Source organism: Ictalurus punctatus, chromosome 7 (genome assembly GCF_001660625.3).
Source record: "Ictalurus punctatus breed USDA103 chromosome 7, Coco_2.0, whole genome shotgun sequence".
NCBI lineage: Eukaryota > Metazoa > Chordata > Actinopteri > Siluriformes > Ictaluridae > Ictalurus > Ictalurus punctatus.
In genome coordinates this window covers 23,615,005-23,635,099 of record NC_030422.2, presented here as the reverse complement: position 1 = coordinate 23,635,099, position 20,095 = coordinate 23,615,005, and the positions used below count along the sequence as shown (strand labels likewise).

General features: G+C 40.2%; 1 protein-coding gene across 3 annotated transcripts in view; it reads right to left on the bottom strand.

The window, feature by feature from the left end:
* si:dkey-172j4.3 (diacylglycerol kinase eta) overlaps positions 1–19,538 on the bottom strand; it is a 95,679-nt gene extending 76,141 nt beyond the window's left edge. For all 3 annotated transcript variants that reach the window (XM_053681466.1, XM_053681468.1, XM_053681470.1), the window contains exons 1-2: positions 19,385–19,538; positions 18,332–18,546 (exon numbers count right to left, since the gene is read on the bottom strand). In XM_053681466.1, coding sequence (XP_053537441.1) covers positions 18,332–18,546; positions 19,385–19,523 — 354 coding nt within the window. In that variant the 5' untranslated portion in view covers positions 19,524–19,538. The remainder of the gene's footprint in view (positions 1–18,331; positions 18,547–19,384) is intronic.
* Positions 19,539–20,095: the final 557 nt, after the last annotated feature.

Genomic DNA, 20,095 nt, shown 5'->3' with positions numbered 1-20,095 from the left:
TCGTCTCAGTGATCTGAGGCCTGTTGGGGAATGTTAAATGAGCTCTTCTAGGGCCCTGGACTCATGATTTTAATGCTACTATTGCTACTAATGCTCCGATAAACTTCTGTTTAGTCTTCTTTCTCTTGGCGTGCTCTAAAACCCACTCTTCAGGTGGTGTCGTTCTCATTAGCGCTCTCTTCTATCCGGTTGGTCGAGGTTGCATAATGAGCACAAAGCCAGCTGAGGCTCTAAGGCTGGCACTCAGTGGAAAATGTTTCAGGGAAATTCTTAACACAACATGAGCTTTGATCTCTTTAATGATATATCACTCGCACTGACGCAGAAAGCAAGATGTGACCCCTTAAAGGAATACTTCAGCATTTTTCAGCATAAACTCGATCCACTAGATAACGTTTAGTCGTGCATGTGGGATTACCACAGATTACGCATGCGTCACTGTGCTGACAAAAGCGTGTTGATAATGGAAGGCTAGGGCCAGCTGTTGAACTCTGTCAAGAAGCATTTACAATACATCAAATCAGAACTATAACTCTTGCACTTTTTTTTTTGTGCCAATCTGATCATTTTTGCTCATTTCCATCCTCTACCATCGCACAAAACTTACCAACCCGGGGAGGGTGAAGGCGAACGTGTGCTTTGTCTGAGATACAGTACGCCATGTTCATGTGCATGTAAATGGTCTGCATTTATATAGCGCTTTTATCCAAATCACTTTACACTGGTTCTCATTCACACACACACCAATGGTAGCGGAGCTTCCATGCAAGGTGCTAGCTTGCCAACGGTACAAATTTCAAGGTCTTGAGGTACTTTCAGTGCAGTTGGTCAGCGCAAGGGTTCTAGGAATCCGAAACCGTATTCACAAGCTTACGAACTTGCATACTGTCTACAGTTTCATTTTGGCTGTTGGCTGCGTATGAATGTTCCAATTACAAGCGTGTTCATCCACGGCGTTCACCCAGCTGCTATGTGCATGACACAGCAATCGAAGATTTCAAACAACATCTGGAGATGTTCATTTTCTCTGAAACTATGTCAGTTCCTCTGTGCCAAACCCACATGAATATTGTCTCTGCAATAACTAGACCGAGGCCTTTAGAGTAAATGCTGTAGTGATAGAGTGAACAGTAATTTGGTTACTTACGCTTTCTCTGGGCTACTAGGTCAACACCGCGGCACTTCTTTGTTACTTTGTGCTACGTTGGTAGCACAACGACAAATTCTTCCCCATGAAAAAGTAGTCCAATCTCTGAAGTGATTAATAATACAAATTTACAAATATAAATAGCTCAGGCTTAAGAATTCACATACATACATACATACATACATACATACATACATACATACATACATATTTCCTTTAACGATTTATTAATAGAATAAATTTTTCCCCCAGGACAGGGAAACAGACAATGGATATAAAAAAAAAGTCTACCTGAGTTCACCCCTGTTGAAATTGCAGGTTTTTGTGATGTAAAAAAATTAAACCAAGATAAAATCATGTCAGAACTTTTCAGTGAAAAATTATCAGATTTTTTTTTTTTTAGGGAAAATTGAAATAAATAAAACCTGGTCCCTAAACTAATATTCAGTAAAATGATTGTCCATGGTAACTGCACCCTCATAACACATGCAGTGGATAGAAATTTGGTTAAAAACTATTTAATGCACTATTCCTTTAACAAAGGCTGAGAGTGTGTGCAGGTGAAGAGAAACACAGCAGGGTCAATGGGAGGGTCTGATATCAGCAGGGTCAATGGGAGTCAGAGGACAGCAGCCAATGGCTTTATTAATGGGTCACGATTCATTGGTGGAATCACAGAAATGATTTTATTAGACCACAGTCTGAGGTTGTAATGAGACGCACCTGCTCAAGAGTGAAAGCTAAAACACAATGAAGGAAAGTAGTCAAAATTGTAAAACACCACAGTCATGCGCATGACCATATGCCCTGCAAACACACAAAACCACATCCACGCACACACGCACACACACTTCAACTCATGTTCTGTGATTAAGACTAGACTTTACACTCTGTCCTGTTCTTTAAACTCTCACTCTTTCTGTCACCCACACACTTGTGTAAGCTGCCCTTTAGTACAGAAGGGCTCCATGTGCTCCACTCGCAGCCTGATGCTCTCTCTGTCTCTCCTCTACACATCTCCTCTCCTCTCCTGCGCTACACTCCATTGCCTTAATGGCCCGAGAAGACAATGATGGACGACACTCCTCTAATTAGGTTTTCAGGTTCAGCCCAGAGAGAGAGAGAGAGAGAGAGAGAGAGAGAGAGAGAGAGAGAGAGAGAGGCAGACAGACAAACAGACAGAAAGGAGAAAATTGAGGGATGAGTGATGAAAGAAGGAAGAGAAAAAGATATTGAGATGAATGTAGATCAATAAGGAAAAAGGAGTGAAGGATATAAAAAAAGAGGGCAGAGGAGAATAGCAAAGGTGAGTTTAGACAAAGAACAACATTAGTTGGTGTTAGAAGAAAGATTAAGAAAAGGAAACACATTTGGAAGAAAACAAATGAAAGAGAAAAGAAAACGGTCATCGCTTCCGTGTCTGTGCGACATCCATATCCATCTATCAGTCCTCTGATTTGGCTGCAATGAGTGCGCGCGTGTGTGTGTGTGTGTGTGTGTGTGTGTCAGGAAGACTCAGCTGCAGATCAGCGGGCTCCAGTCAGACACCGCATCAATAGAAATTGTGTTTAGAGTTTCTGAGTTAGAGAGAGAGAGACAGATAGAAAGAGAGTGACCAAGAGAGACAGAAAGAGAGAGAGAGATAGAAAGAGAGAGAGAGATAGAAAGAGAGAGAGAGATAGAAAGAGAGAGAGAGATAGAAAGAGAGAGAGAGCGAGAGATAGAAAGAGAGAGCGAGAGAGAGAGATAGAAAGAGAGAGAGCGAGAGATAGAAAGAGAGAGATAGAAAGAGAGAGAGAGGGAGAGATAGAAAGAGAGAGAGAGAGATAGAAAGCGAGAGAGAGCGAGAGAGATAGAAAGAGAGAGAGCGAGAGATAGAAAGCGAGAGAGAGCGAGAGAGATAGAAAGAGAGAGAGCGAGAGATAGAAAGCGAGAGAGAGCGAGAGAGATAGAAAGAGAGAGAGCGAGAGATAGAAAGCGAGAGAGCAAGAGAGATTGAAAGAGAGAGAGCGAGAGATAGAAAGAGAGAGAGCGAGAGAGATAGAAAGAGAGAGAGCGAGAGATAGAAAGATTGAGAGGCAGACTGATCCTGACAATTGAATTCAGCTGAAAGTTTGCTTTCTCTCCATGCGAGTTTTATTTACAGTCCTGCCAAAGTAATTAAGCTGCAGTTAACAAATATACAGCATGTTTCACGCGGATCAGCTGTACAGTTTTAAATGTCGACTGGAACACAGGGTGCTTGCAGTATTCCTCAAGATAAATCTAGCACTTATCATTGTTTTAATGCCGCTTTAAATGTAATATAAGACCAAACATACCCAATAAAAGAACATTCTTTAGAATCACACACATACAGTTTCTATAATATTCCATCGTATCATCTGTGTTACGTGACATCAAACACTTTCAAAACAGATTTAATGGGAAAAAGAAGAATCTTCATAGCCTTAAATTGTAGACTTAAATATGAATTTAAGACAATTAAATACTATAATATAATTAATAAAATATCATAAAATATTTTTTTAAGTCCCTCAGACACCCTGGAATCACAAAGCTGTGTACTGTATTGTATTGTATTGTATTGAATTGTATTGTATTGTATTGTATTGTATTGAATTGTATTGTATTGTACTGTACTGTATTGTATTGTATTGAATTGAATTGTATTGTATTGTATTGTATTGTACTGTATTGTATTGTATTGTATTGTACTGTATTGTATTGTACTGTATTGTATTGTATTGTATTGAAGTGTATTGTATTGTATTGTACTGTATTGTATTGTACTGTATTGTATTGTACTGTATTGTATTGTATTGTACTGTATTGTATTGTACTGTATTGTATTGTATTGTATTGTATTGTATTGTATTGTATTGTACTGTATTGTATTGTACTGTATTGTATTGTATTGTACTGTATTGTATTGTACTGTATTGTATTGTATTGAATTGTATTGTATTGTATTGTATTGTACTGTATTGTATTGTACTGTATTGTATTGTATTGAATTGTATTGTATTGTATTGTACTGTATTGTATTGTACTGTATTGTTTGTACTGTATTGTAATATTTTGTATTGTATTGTATTGTACTGTATTTTATTGTATTGTACTGTATTGTATTACATTTCCCCTTAGTTTGGCTCTGTTTATATACTGTAACTAATCTGTACTGTTCTACTTATTTATGCTATGAAAATGAACTGATACCACACACATATTTTGGACACCAGAGCATTGTTGAGCTGCAGCCCTAAAAAAGATTTCAGTTCCTCTTACTTAATAACGAATGATCTTACAAGCTGTTAAATATGTCATTTTATTCCATCCATCCATCCATTTTCTGTACCTCTTCTCCTACACAGGGTCACGGGGAGCCTGGAGTCTATCCCAGGGGACTCGGGGCACAGGGCGGGGGACACCCTGGACGGGGTGCCAACGCATCGGAGGGCACAATCACTATGGACGATTTAGAGATGCCAATCAGCCTACAACACATGTCTTTGGACTGGGGGAGGAAACCAGAATACCCGGAGGAAACCCCTGAAGCACAGGGAGAACATGCAAACTCCCTGTACACATGGCCGGAGGCAGGAATGGACCCTTTAACCCCAGAGGCAATCATGCTAACCACTAAGCGACCATGCCCCCCTTGCTAGAGATGCAAAATATAAATGGTCACCTAAATTTACAATCCCCGTTTTCAAGTCAAATCATATGAATATAACACTATGAACAGGCATACTATCATGAACAGGTGGATCGTGGTTTGTTCTTTTCTCAGTGTAGCACCTTTATATAAAGCGTAAATCTATAAAAGATCAGTTATATCCGAGTGAATAACGAGAAGCGAGACACAAGCAGAGTAGACAGTTACTTGACATTCAGATATCTAAACACTAAATGTGAATAATAAATAAATCGTTATTAATCATTTATTACTTAACTAATAACAAGTAATAATGTCTTTTCAACTACACATCAAGAACAGAGTCGAATAACTACACTGACACACCGTGTGAAACATTAAACCAGAGAATCCAACATTTCTGGCACAGCTTTTCTGACCCAAGCTGAGCTGCAGCTCTCCTGCTACGCAGATATTACCTGTTACATCCCGCAAAGAACTCTTTGCCTTTGACTTCTTCATCTGGACACACTAACTGACCTAAAAAGCTCCTCTACAACACTATCTGCTTTACTGCCTCACTATAAACACCAATCGTATGTGAACTCCCACTGGATCCTCAGTGGATTATGTAAAACTAACATTATCACTGACTCTCTGTCGAAATAGACCTTATGTAAAGTATAGCTTATGTAAACATGTTAAACTATTCTGGAGAATAAAGCTGATCCTATTGAAAGCGCTGGTATGTGAAACAAGTCCAGCACAAACACGTCTATCAGGGGAAGTTGTTTTTACACGTCTGTCCATTGCATCACCCTTCACTGCAGCGAGTCTTTCTTTCGACTTCTTCTTTATTTCTTTATCTGTTATAACATGCTTCCTTTTTTCCAAAGAGAGCGTGTCCTGGTTAGGGCTAGTAAAGTGGTTTGCTTATTTCCCACACATTTATACAGACGATTTACGCAATATGCATTGTTGTAATATTTTATTTTTTAAAACCCCCACAAATAACTGAGGTTAATGGAAATTTCAGATATGATCATCAAGCCCTCTGTTCCAAGCAGTAGCTAGGTACTAAGTTAGCTCCATTTTGAAACATATACATGCTCCTAAAAGTAAAAACTACCCTCTGTGATCCCTTATTTTGTCCAAATCTGACTGTAACATCACTTACACGTCTCAATTAGGTAATTCCATCATTCTGTTCATGAGAGTTTCAAGAAAGTATCAACAAATGTGGCAGACCAAAGTGTTGCACCAACTGGGGAGTATTTTTTTTTAAACAGTAAGTGAATTGCTCATAGCTATATATTAGGGGTGTAACAATAAATAAACAATAAAATTCAAAATTTGATTGGATCCGATATGGAGGTGTCTCGATACAGGAAAATAAGCATAGTCTGAATATGTGTTTTAGGCTTCCATGTTCAGTTGATTAAAACATTCAGCATTATGAGGCAATGACTATGTTAATTCGGATAGCTCTGAAAACCGCATTTTTCATTTTAAAACGCTCTCCAAAAATTGCTCGTCCGCACTGAAACATCTGAAGACACTTGCATCTCTATACTGCGCGTGTATAAAAACGTAAGAAGCTTTGGCCTGCATCATTTCTGTCAGGTGTTTATTTAAAAATGCAGTCTGAAGGTTGTACACATTACACAATACGTGATATTAATCTTTAACAAAGCTATCTAACCGGATAGCACGCGCAACAACCGCAGTACATTGTCCGCTATCTTGTTTGATTTGAGTTGAATGGGTCAGATGACTGCGTCACCTGACTAGAAATATGTCGTGGTTTTTGAATATCTCAGTTTTCTGAGTCCACACTACAACGTGAAAATGGCATTTTCAAATTTATCCACTAGGGAGAGCGTTTTCGAAAAAAGTTCAGTTTGCGCTGGACAAAACGGCGTCTCAGTGATGACGCGAGACCAAAACGTAGAGAAAGAAAAAGTGTTTTCAAATTTATCCGGATTAATGTAGACATAGCCTTAAAGTACAATAATTGAGACTTTATAATGAGTGTAGGTTTCCTGATCCTTTCAGCTAGGAATAGCTTAGACACGTCGGGGTGTGTGTGTGTGTTGCTTCATGCTTCCCATACACCATACCTAAAGGATTTGGGATAATCTTACAGTTCCTGGTTGCTGCTGATTGTACCCATGCTAACATGCTAGTACACCAGCTGCTTGGCTAACAAGGTGCTTTAGAAAAGTGTGGTCTTTTAAAAGCCCTGTAGCCTTTCCTGATTCAAGTTTTAAAAAACAATTACACTACTTTTGCAGACGGAGTGTAGGCGTGATTACGTTAAAATTCATAACTTCTTCATTATCCAGCATGTTCAATTATATTGCTTGATACCAAAACATAGATTTGGGGAAATCACTTGCAGTATTCATTGTGTCGAACTATTTCCGTTGCTTTTGTTTGATTTGTTCATTGCAATCAGCTGAAAGTCTGTACATTTTGACAATAAAACCTGATTTGCAATGGGGGTTGAATCATTTTGAGTGCAACTGTATCAAATTTCCTGAACAATACAATACTGGCCATACTGTTACACCCCTACTACATAGTTTACATTTATTCACTATTTTGGAGTCATATTTGTGCTTGTAGTTTACCAGAAATCATTCAAATTAACTAGCTACTCTAACACAACCGTATAGTGTATGTATCTTCACTGTATGTAAGGTCACTGTGTTTTTAAAATATCTTCTAAAAGTGAAACTCCTTCCTGTCAGTGCTTTTTTAACGGTGGCTCCGGCTTCAGGTCATGTTTGGCAACATTCTGCTCTCGTGTTGATTGCAGGGATGTTCACGCTGGTCTTCTGGCTTCCTGTCACAACTCTTAGCAGGGTTACTTCCTTTATTTGTGCTGCTCTTAGCTGGACGGCAGCTAATTAGGCTTCACTGATTTGAACACTCTAAGGAAAGTCTAAATGTGGACTGTACAAGCATGAAGAGCCCTCGTTCTCTGCCCTCTTTCTGTCCTCTTCCTTACATTCAAAGAGAGAGAGAAAGAGATGGTCTTTTAGAGAGGTCACACATACTGTACAACACACACACACACAACTCCTATCATTTTCACGCTAAAGCGAATTCATACAAAGACACACATGCCTCCACACACACACTTCCATCTGCTCCCATTAAGACATGTCAAACCAACCTGTCCTGCCATCATCCAACACAAACTGACATAAACAGCTTTAAAAGACCTCTGTGTGTGAGTGTGTGTGTGTGTGTGTGTGTGTGTGTGTGTGTGTGTGTGTGTAACTGTGACTCATATTAATGAAATAATGAATTAACTAATTAAATCACGCTCCAGTGACATGTCACGCTTGATAACATTTAGTGGTGTCTTAATGAGGATGCAAATGAAGGCAAAATCACTAACGAACAGGCGGTGGAAATGTGTTGGGTTTTTTTTCACATACTAATCTGTTACACCAACTCTCACACTCACACACACTGCCAGAATAGCACACACATACACACAGTAATGTAATACATTATATCCAAGCAAATTTACAAAGGTCAAACTCTACAAAGCAGCAGGAGCCTGCACTGTATTCAGCTTACACACAGACTGCTAGATTGTGACGAGAGAACCTCGGTTCTGACAACACACATACACACACACACACACACGGTCATACACACTGTACAACAAATTTGTCCCTTCAGTTACACTCAGACCAATGAAACCTCCAACTGTGTAACTGTCACTAAGCGCTCTGATGTGTTAATGAACGTGATGGAAGTGTGCTTATCAGTACCAAAGAGTTCACGTAATTGCCATCTGTATTGTAATGGCCTGAGTTAATAAATTCAGCCTCGTTACTATGCCTGATACTGATTACTATCCTGTTAATCATCACACCTGCAGAGCTTTTGAACTTTTGCAAAGAACCAGAACTTTTGGCAACAGAATTGCTTCATCAGTGGCTGTGTTTGGAATCGTATAGTGTGACAGTACCTACTGCATTCGATTCAGTACCTACTGCGTTCGATTCGGTACCTACTGCATTCGATTCAGTACCTACTGCGTTCGATTCAGTACCTACTGCATTCGATTCAGTAACTACTGCATTCGATTCAATACCTACTGCATTCGATTCAGTAACTGCTGCATTCGATTCAATACCTACTGCATTCGACTCAGTACCTACTGCAGTCGATTCAGTACCTAAACCTCAGTCGCTGATACAGTACATACATCCGCCATGTTGGCACTGTAATGTGACCTACAACTTAAAAAGAGCCAACTGGGGTTTGAAGCCCCGACCTTCCGATCAGTAACCCAGAGCCTGGCAGTTCTGGGGCTTGAACCCTTGACCCAGAGCCTTAACCGAGTAAATCGGCCAGAGTAACCCAGAGCCTTCACCGCCAAGCCACCACTGAACCATTTCACAAAGATAACACCTTCAGCACTTTCCCACTTTCAATTTACTGTATAACAATATTTTCTATTTGTCACAGATTGAAATTAAAATGATGTTTTGTCACAACTTTTGTCATGTTGTCGTTGATGAAAGCAGTCAGTATATTAGAGCTGAAACGCTCGAGGGTGTTCTGTTAGAGCAGAATTGTTACTGCCCTAATGCTGAAATGTTTTATTCCTCTTACATCACAGCAATTTGCCAACGTAGCTGAAAGACCATCATACTATTTATCCATTTATAGATATGTTGTGCAACATGTGTGAAACAAGTTAGTTCCTGTTATGATTTACATTATAGCTGCTATAAACTTTTCTCTCACCAGCATCTCTTTTTCCCCCACTCTTAACGCTTGTCATGTTACTAAGAAATCGTAAAGCTCTCTCTTCTCTTTCCCCATGTCAGAAAACCTAGATATGTAACAGCTTTACCTCTCGGACTGTTACAAAGCTGGAGACTCGTTCCAAAATACACATCTCCTTACAGAAACCTTCACCATATCAACCATGACATGTTTCATGGATTTATGGAGCCATAAATGTCTGTGTGCGAGTTGATTTTATAGAAATTTTCAGTCTGTCCAGGATTTTGCAGAAATGAACGCAGAATCAAGGAATTTGGAAGAGCTTGCAATTTTTCAAAATTGCCGCAGATTGGGCCAAGACATGTCATGGTCTGCATTTATATAGCGCTTTTTTTTTTTACCTAAGTGGTTCCAAAGCACTTTAGACTGTTTCTCATTCAACCATTCACACTCACACACACCACTGGTAGCAGAGGTGCCATGCAAGGCGTTAACTTGCCATCGGGAGCAACTTGGGGTTCAGTGTCTTGCCCAAGGACACTTCGGTATGTGGAGTCACGTGGGCCGGGAATCGAACCGCCAACCCTACGATTTGTGGACAACCCGCTCTACCACCTGATCCACAGCTGCCCAGATGACATCATGTGACATCATGTGACATCATCACAGCACGCATTGAGCCAAAGCCCTCTTCAAGTCACGTGCATCGAACATGAGTACAGCTAAAAGGTCTCATTTACCAACAAACATCACCGTGCAAAACTATTTTGTGCAACAATTTCGCCAAATCGAGTAATTTTCCGCAAAAAAGCGCAAAAAATTGTAAACATTTTGAGAAAAGCTGCAGCAAAATCAAGAATTTTGGGCCACAACAATCACAAATAAACTCTTCCTCAATCCTGTACGGACTCAGAAATGACAAAATATCAGAAGCAGGGCGTTCATCTAAACCTGTGATGTGTCTTGCAGTTGGCATGCACAGATTTTAGAAATTAAATTACAGTCCCAATTTTCACTGACTTCTGTTTGAGCCTATTGCTGTTTTTAAAAGTGCTATGAGACTCTACACATAGCACTTGTGAAAGTAAAATGAGTGAGAAGCACGTACAGGTTGTTATCAAAATCAATACAGATCAGATGTGAGATCAAAACCAGACAATCTGCAAATGCTCTGATTCAAGCACTTCTGCAACTGGCTGCAAAATTGAAACACGGTACTGACAACATGGCTGTAAACCTTTGCACTCGTTTACAGGGCACTGTATCCTTTTATGCAAATGAAAGCCCTGTCAATCTCACACATTTCTGGCTCTGAGCACATCACCTGAACTCACCATGTGACGCATCACAACAGTAGACCAGGAAGAAGCACGACTGTGTGAACAGTTACACACACATCTGCCCTGAGCACTAGCGAATTACCTCATCACACTTCCTTAATCCTTAACTTATCAATACTAAATGACGTTACTATGATACTGATGTTAGGTTATATTTATTTATATGTACATGCATTCCCTGTAGCTAATGTTTTTACACATGAAGCAGAATCTAAACTGACCGCTAACTGCATTACACAACAATCCTACCAGTACCTTGTCTTTAGGGCTTTAATGAGAGAGATGCAGTTTGTTTCCCGAGTCCCAGTGAGTCCCAGTTCGTCATCAAACTGTCAGATAAACAAGTGTTTTGTTTTTTTTACTGCCTAGTGCATTGCTATTAGATGGATATTAGATGGAAGGACTTAAAATGGTTGATCTTGTATAGTCTTGTATCTTGCTGCTTTTTGAGGGAATAAATCCATCGACATACATCAGCTGCAAATCCTTTCTAGAAGATATAACCAGATATATACTAGGTGGCAAAAACTCTGCAACTTATAGTCTGGAAAATGTAGTAATTGGAAGTGTAATGTCATACATTTTGTATTATTTTTGACCATATGATGGTCTGTACTTATATAGTGCTTTTGTTTAACCTTAACGGTTCTACAAAGCGCTTTACACTGGTTCTCATTCACCCATTCACGCACACCAGTGGTAGCAGAGCTGCCATGTAAGGCGCTAGCTTGTCATCGGGAGCAACTCGGGGTTCAGTGCACAAGGACACGTCGGCATGTGGAGTCACGTGGGCCAGGAATTGAACCGCCCAAAAATATAACATATGATACTGTAGTCAAAAATACCCCCCCCCCACACACACACACAATGATCGTCCAAAATTGTTACAAGTATTTTTATTATGTATTAATTCAAGTAATAAAAATCCATAAAAAATATTATTTTATGTGAATGTAATAATTCACGCAGTACAGGGTTAATAGCTTAACAGTGAAGGCATTAGGTTTGAGCATTACATTATGACACAAGGTCTTATCAATGGCATACTACGAATGACTTCTCACAATGGGTATGTCTCAATCAGCTCCATAGTTCAATAATCAGGGCACTGATCAGGAACTCGGCTATTTTAAGGGCTGTCTCAATTGCAAAACACTGGAACGTTCGCTCCCCAAAAAATCCCACAATGCACCGCAAAAACCATGAAGCATCGATGCTCACTATGTTCCCTTCCTGGAAATAATTTCATGTTTTCTGAAGCCTCTCAAAAAAAAGTTCGACATCCGAATACCAAACATAGTAAACCGACATGGCTTAGCCTTGCTAGCACATTTCTACTGGTAGCCCCTGGTGGTTTTATTTGTATATACTGGAAAATGTTTAATCATTGGTGATTTTTTTTATGTGTAATTTGGTCTCTTGTGGTCTTGTAGACTGCAGATGATCAGGACTCAGGAGTGTCACAGTGTTGTTTCTACAATGATGTTTAAGATTAAGATAAGACTAAGTACACTGCAATTGTAAGAGGCACAACTAAACACACACGTACACACAATGGAGTCCAAACGTCTGAGAGCACAAGTGAAAATGCATCTATTTTGCATTCTTTTCTAATTTGAAACAACAGTTTTCATTATAAATGATATTACCGACAGTGAAACACAGAATCTTTGAAATTCTTACATGAATGTCAGAGTTTCTTAGCATTTTTGCTCTCGAGCTGGCATGGACTCCACACGTTTGTGTCGACTGAACACATGCTTTAATAGAAGAGAATAGGCATGCGGACAATCTGACCTTTTCTACAAAGCCGTTAACATGGTCAATATCACACATTTGCATACATTTAAATAGGGACCTAGAAATAGAAATTCTAAAACCTTCTGTTTATTTCCACTTTTAAATGAAAAAAATTAATTAATCCCACATTTTCAAAATGGTGTCAGACTTTTGGAAACCAATGTACTGTGTATGTGTAAGTGCTGCTACCCGGGACTGCAACACACAGCAGTCACGAAATCAAACTATGAATTATACAATCGTAAAACAGTCTAACTTGTCATATTCGTAGTACAACACATAGTAGTCTTTACTATAACCTAGTAATAATCTGAGTAATATTATTATGACTTGGATGGCATACTCATACACGTCAGGTTTTAATACAACATCCTGCCTCCATTAACGCTAGCTATATTCATGTAGCTCAGAAGTTACCACACATTACAGAACTCAGTAACTGTCAGAGCCCACAGTCTGGGAAAAACAGGCAATTTTGTAACAGCCTTCAATTCTTGAGATCTGATGAGGGCCAAAGGTGAAAGGTCATCCGACACCAAGGAAAGGAATGTCAGAAAGAAAGGTTCAAAAGAAAACTAATGATTGAAGATACACAATGTGCCGTAATCTTCACTGTAGCTTCTTGTATGTTGAACATAGTGCAGCTGAAGTTGAATCAATGCTTAAACACTGTACTGAACGAAATGTGTGCCTGATGTGCTAATAATAGCCTTTCTAGGTGCTAAATAAGCTCAAACTAAATGGGTTTGTTTTCATGTCACAACGGGAAATGTGTAAAAGCAATATATATGCTTATCTATCCCAGCAGATTATTGATTACAGTTTTTATTATCTTTTGTCTTCCCATCGCTGTGCCTTTAACTGTTTGCACATTCGGATAAGAGTGTGTGCTAAATGACTCACTATGCAGTATCGTTTAATAAAAATGTATTAAAAGGATTTAGCGCCAAGTATTTGGACTATAACATTAGCAGCATATTTATATTGGTAGTATTTCAACTAAAATCACCATATTGGTAAGGAATATCAGGTACAGATAAATGTATCTAGTGTAGGAGAATTTTCCCATGACTCTAGTAAGCTCACTGTGGTCCCAACATGGGATTTCAGCTCAGTCTACAGTACGTAATGTTTACACCACAAGAAGCCTTAAATATTGTTTTCTTATTGGTGGACAATAAGGACTTTAAAGGTCAAGTTTTGTTTGTTAATGTACCTTAAATATACAGAACTGGTCCAGTTATGTACCGTAAATAAGTTTTACAGGTATTAAAAGTCCTCTAAGTAAAGGTACAAAAGATTACTATTAATCAGTCCTTACAGGAGTTTGTGGAGTTTTTTGTGGCTGTTGTTGGAAAAAGTCATGATTTTGCTGCAGATTTTTTTTTTCAAAATATGCAGATTTGTGGAGTTAAAACTATTTGAATTGTTGAAATTGCAATTTGGACAAAATTGTCTTTCACAGTGATGTCTGCTGATAAGTGAGACATCTGAGCTGTACTCATGTTCGACGCCGGTGAATCGAAGAGGGCTTTGGCTGAATGCGTGCTGTGATGACGTCACATGCCGCGTCTCGGCCCAAATCTGTGGTAATTTTAAACTTTTGCAAACTCCTCCACATATTGGAGTTTGTTTGATTTTGATTTGAAGATTCCCAACCTGAACACATTGAATATGTTTATATTGAAATATTTATCTTTTACTTAGTGATTCTGGCACTAATGTGTGCTGTATTGTCATTATGACATTGAAAAGTTAGCGTCTGTACCATGCTGATGTCATGTGAGCACATTGCTAGTGCAATTACAATGGCATTTCATAGGAGAAACATATTTCAAACTAGGGATGGGCGATATTTTATCGTTCGCGATACACCGGTAGAAATTCTCTCCACAATAAGAACGAGTCTTCCTGCTATAATAACGATAAAGCCTAGTTGATGACGTATTTCCCTGTGCGATGGTCTGCGACCCATTCGCAGCTCACGTGCAGAGCGAAAACAATACGGCCTAAGGCGGACGTGAAGCCGAGGAGGAGTTTATCACTAAACGAGGAGTTACTGTACCTCTACAACCTGGAACTGGTTCAGTTACAGAAAAAGACTTACTTTTAGATCAGTGTTTGTGTTTCTGAGGCTCTCAAGATCACAGATAGCACGGTACTATATTTATATCATCACTGATATTGTTATCGCAATAAATACCAGAAAATATCCTGATATAGTTTTAAGTCCATATCGCCCATCCTTATATATCAAACATAAGTGATAATGATCAGATTTCACAGATTTCACAGATTTCACTCACTCACCATTTTCCAGCGATGTTTAATGTCATAAAAATAATTTTTTTTTAAAAATCCATCATAGCCTCAAATTTCCAGAATGAAGTGCAGCTATACACTCGGCTCAGCTAGTAAATGATGGTGTTGACGGTGAGATTAGCATGAAGCTTTGTGTGTTTGAGCAGTGTGTACAGATGATGAGGTGAGAAAGCTGAGTCAACTAAAGATCCAAAGCTCTGCTGCAGGTAGGTAGAGATGAACCAAGGGCTAAATCCTACTGACATTACTATCAGTGTGTACTCGGCATTGTGGGTAATGTAGGAAACTGTTAACCAATGTGAAAACAGACCATGTCAACAAAACTAAAAAAAGTCAACTTTATTATAAAATGACTCCTGAAGATCAGATGTTAATTACGAAGATTACCATGCAAGTGGATTAGGACAGATTTGTCATTAATGGGATCCACCGCACACAGTGCTGAGTGTTTCTGAGAGTGCTGTGCAGACAAACACAGACATGACTGTTGATTACCTGCAAGTGAAGTTGAAAGCTCAGTTCATCACGATAAGTTATAATGTAGTGGTAATCATGCGTTGTTACACACACACACACACAGTGCTACCTCTTGACTGAAAGGAGCGCCTGAAAGAGCCGTCTCCAGCATGAGCGCTGCTTGTGAACGGAACCGTTTCCCTCATTACCGTGAGGCTAATTAACACAGTTTGCACACCCGGTCTTCATATCTGCTATCATGTGCAGCTTAATTGCTCGTCTACTGACTCTCAGACAAGCACTGACCTGCAGTGATAATGACACTGCACACGGACATGAGCTGCTTGCAGCAGGCCAGGTATTGATGTGTGCATCTTCTGAATCAATATGTATCATATTGCCACTATAACTACAACACTACTCTAGTTCTCGTCCATTTGTGGATCATGTTCCATTCGGGAAAGGATCAACTCAGTGCTGCAAGGAAATGTATCTTACACATGCTAGTGTTGCACGCAGGGTAGTTCTGCTTTCTTTCTGTGACAATACGTACTGCAAGGCCATTGAAACAGTGCGTACTAATCAGTACTGATCATTGTATGAATACAACCCCGGACATACTACATCCGCCATGTTGGCACTGTCATGTGGTAAATAGTCTGCATTTACCACATGACAGTGCCAACATGGCGGATGTAGCACACATGCAAGGTGCTAGCTTGCCACCATGAGCAACTTGGGGTTCAGTGTCTTTCCCAAGGATGCTTAGGTATGTGGAGTCATGTGGGCCGGGAATTGAACCACCAACCCTACCATTAGTGGACAACCCACTCTACCACCTGAGACACAGGTGACCTTCGATGTGACCTTCGATGTCATCATAAACACAAAAATCTTAAAGGGACCACCAGATTAAAGCAACCACACTAATGGCAAAATGCACATCAGGCAAGTTAACTAAATTAGTATTTTAATGTGGGCGGGGTTAACAGGCTGAGGTAAATTCGTTACCGTTAGCTTGGCTGGTTAAGGCATGATGGAGATCACACAAAAGGGCTGTGACAACTGTTTAAGTTAAAGTTATCAATTTATTCGATTATTCTTAAACAAGTCCTGTTTAACCCAGCTTTAATACTTAAAAAGAGCCGACAGGCTGTCTTCCACCATTTTTTTTTTCGCTCGTCCGCTCCAGTCCCGTTGCATTATGGGAATTTTTGAGTCACGTAGTGTTCATCGGTTGCGTACCGCAAAATCTCGCCAGAAGCAGTACGTCACCAGGTATTTCTCGCCTAATGTTTCTCACCTAATGACAATTCGGACATACCACCCCTCTGGCGTACTGCTTTTCGCCTACTCTGTAGTAGGGTAGTACGTGATTTCAGACGCAGCCTATTAAGTGTTTTTTTTTTTTCATCAGTGGAGATTTTGCTGTGAATTTGCTTGCTAAATGAAACATGTTTCCTGTTTGCACATGTCTGAGTATTTTAAAATGATGTTGGTTTCTATTGAGAGATGTCTGCATCTAACATGAGATGAAAATGAACTGCTAGGAAGCACAGAATGGGGCGATAAAATGGCTGTCAGAAATCCAATCTACTACCACAACAGTGCAAAGCCACTAGCTGTTATTTCCAGCTCAACAGTACAAACTTCAACAAAATTCCAGAAGTGGCCCCTGACTGTTTGTGCTTTTGCTCTCTTTTGCATGTTGTGGGTAGTGATGCAGTGCTGACTTGCTGTTCTTCCACTTATTATTTTCCAGAAATGAATCATTTATATATTTAAATGACCCCTGAATCACCTTTCTTCCCTTGAAGTTGTAGATAGATAAATGAAAAGAGTCAGTTCAAAACACAGTCTATCAAGCTAGCAGTTAAATAGTGATTTTATGAAGTGACGTGACGTGAAGTGAAACTTTAAGTTAAAGGTTTTCAGAGAATATGCTAAAATGCTTACATTTATAACTTTCACAGCCAGTGATGTTAATGAGCAAAGTCATGTTGAGCTTAGTCTCAGGCGTATGTTATATGGAAACACAGAGGAGCTTCATTTGTGCTAAATGCATCTCACATACAAAAAAATTTGAAAAATACCCTGAAGTACAAAACAAAAAGAAGAAGAAAAAAAACAGTGCTTTCAGAAAATAAAAAACCCACCACTAGTGAGAATGATAATTAAGAATTTCCCTCGCATGCTTGTCTCTCATTGGTTATGTACAGTATTACCCACATATCAGTGCTGAAATATTTAACATGTTTTTTTCTTTGTGGAAATAATAATTGACAACTCTGATAACAAGTGCAACAGAAATAATTCAAATAAAAAATTCTATGCTAAAACTTACTCTTTAAGATCTTCCAGGTGTGTAAGAACCTTGTCACTGATTTATATACAGCACGCAAGGTTCTTACGCACTTTTTCTGGCTCTGTTGTGTTTTCTGACACGTTTAGGTCATGTCGTTTGATTTGAGGTCGTGCTTATTTTAGATGTGCTGTTGTGTTTTAAGGTCTAGTGTTTTGTGATTTTGTATTTAGTGTTGTTTTAGGTCATGAAACAATAACACGTAAAACAATGTCATTGCGGTCATATTCGGTGGCGGTCTGTGGCTTGTTAATTTGCGAGAAGAAACAACAATATTTTACAGATTAACAAAAAAAAAAGTTCCTTTATAGTGTGTTGATCTGTTTATATCTTGTATGTCTGTTTGGTTCCTTGCTGATTTATTTTGTACTATAGGACTTCCATACAAAGCACTGTAAAATGCCATTTTAAATAAATATATTATTATTGTTGACAATTATCCTGCAGCACTGAATGTTGGGTCTCTCTCTCTCTCTCTCTCTCTCTCTCTCTCTCGTACAGTGGCCTACCTTGGCGCGGATCTGGCCGGAGGTGGACACTTTGCGGATGAGTTTGTGTGAGCTCTCCTCCGGCTCCCCGTCGCTGTCTGATGACTCGTCTCCCGCGTCGGCGCGCTCCGGCTCGCGCACGTACAGTGTGTTGGGGTTCAGCTTCGCCGCCATGGACGCACGCGGACCGAGAGGACGCGGCTCTTCACTCTGAACCTCCTGCACCGCCTTGTCCTCTGCTCTGCAAACAAAGCAATTGAACACATGGGAAAACGCATAAATAAATAAATAAAGTCAGGCTATGTCCGAATCGGCATCGGTTACTACCTGTACTGAATAATGTGCTAAAACCGCACAGCGCGTGAGGGAGCGGTGCGCGCTTCTGCGGTCTCACGTGCACCGGTTCAGACCCGTCGGTTCCTTTCTATTGTGTGTGTGTTGTAGTGGTTTTTGGTTAGAGCAACATACGAGACAGTAGTGTCTGTGTTAAAAGCAACAGGCGTTCACAAGCGCGCGCTGTGTACAGTAGTACTGTTCATGCACGCGATGAGACTGCCATGAAGTCTGATCTGATCTGATCTAGAGGTTGTTGCGTTATTTCCCATACATCACACTGGGTGTGCGCTTCCTAAAATCGCCCGTCCTCACTGCTAGATTCCAGTGTAACTACCTGTTAATGTTTTCCTCCGTGTTCTCGAGCCACATGGCACATGATGTGACCGCGCGCATCATTACAGCACACAGCCTACTGGTATAAAAGCGCCGTGTCCTGTGGGTTTATAGACTCCACATTGTTTTCCTAAAAGCATCTCTCTGACTCAGCAGCTGCTTTAACGCACACGCTCGCCATCAAACGCGCGCTCGCGCACTCCGTTCGAGATTTCATTGCGCAAATGTGAACGACATGCACTGTTGAAAACGGATGACACGAATTCGCGCAAATGCACACTGCTTGGCTGCCGGTCGTTGTAAAGCCACGGCTGCTTCCTGACTAATGCAATCCCGCGGTAAAGGAGCGGGTCACACTGCCGGCACGGTTCTGAATGTCAGATGGTAGGAGAGGTTGGCGTTTACCTTGGCGTTTCGCTTCCCCGCGCCGTCTCTCGCGCTCGGCTCTGTGCTGCTGTTGGCTTGTGAGGCTCCGCGCGCGGCCGCACTGTTGGACAGTGTGAAAAGCTCCGAGACACAGGCACGCGCGCGGGCGCGTACGCATAGCCTCGGATCGGATTTGAAACTAATGGGAGGGGTAGAGTGTGTGTGTGTGTGTGTGTGTTTGTGTGTGTGTGTGTGTGTGAGAGAGAGAGAGAGAGAGAGCGAGAGAGAGAGCGTGCATGTATTATTATTATTATTATTATTATTATTATTATTATTATTATTGCAAAGTTAAATTCTGAGGAATATTTGTACTGTTTTTCAATGCACGTCCTCATTTGCTGCACTTAATTATTACAAGCCAGTCTGTAACCCACGTGTTTCCACTATATTATCCACAACACCTGCTTCACCAGACTGTCTGAAAATACTCCACAAGTACATTCTTGTTCACCAAGCTGTACCATCAGACACCATAATATACTTTTAATGATTTTATAACCTCCACCACACTGACTTTCCCCGGTGATAGATAAAGACACATCACCCTTGTGACAGGCAGAAGCCCCCCCCCCCCCCCCCCCCCCACACACACACACACACACACGCACTGAGAGTGAAGGAACAACTGCACAACAATGAAAGTCGCATGGAGAGGTGTTAAAAGGGCAGCTTCCATTATTTCACCACAAC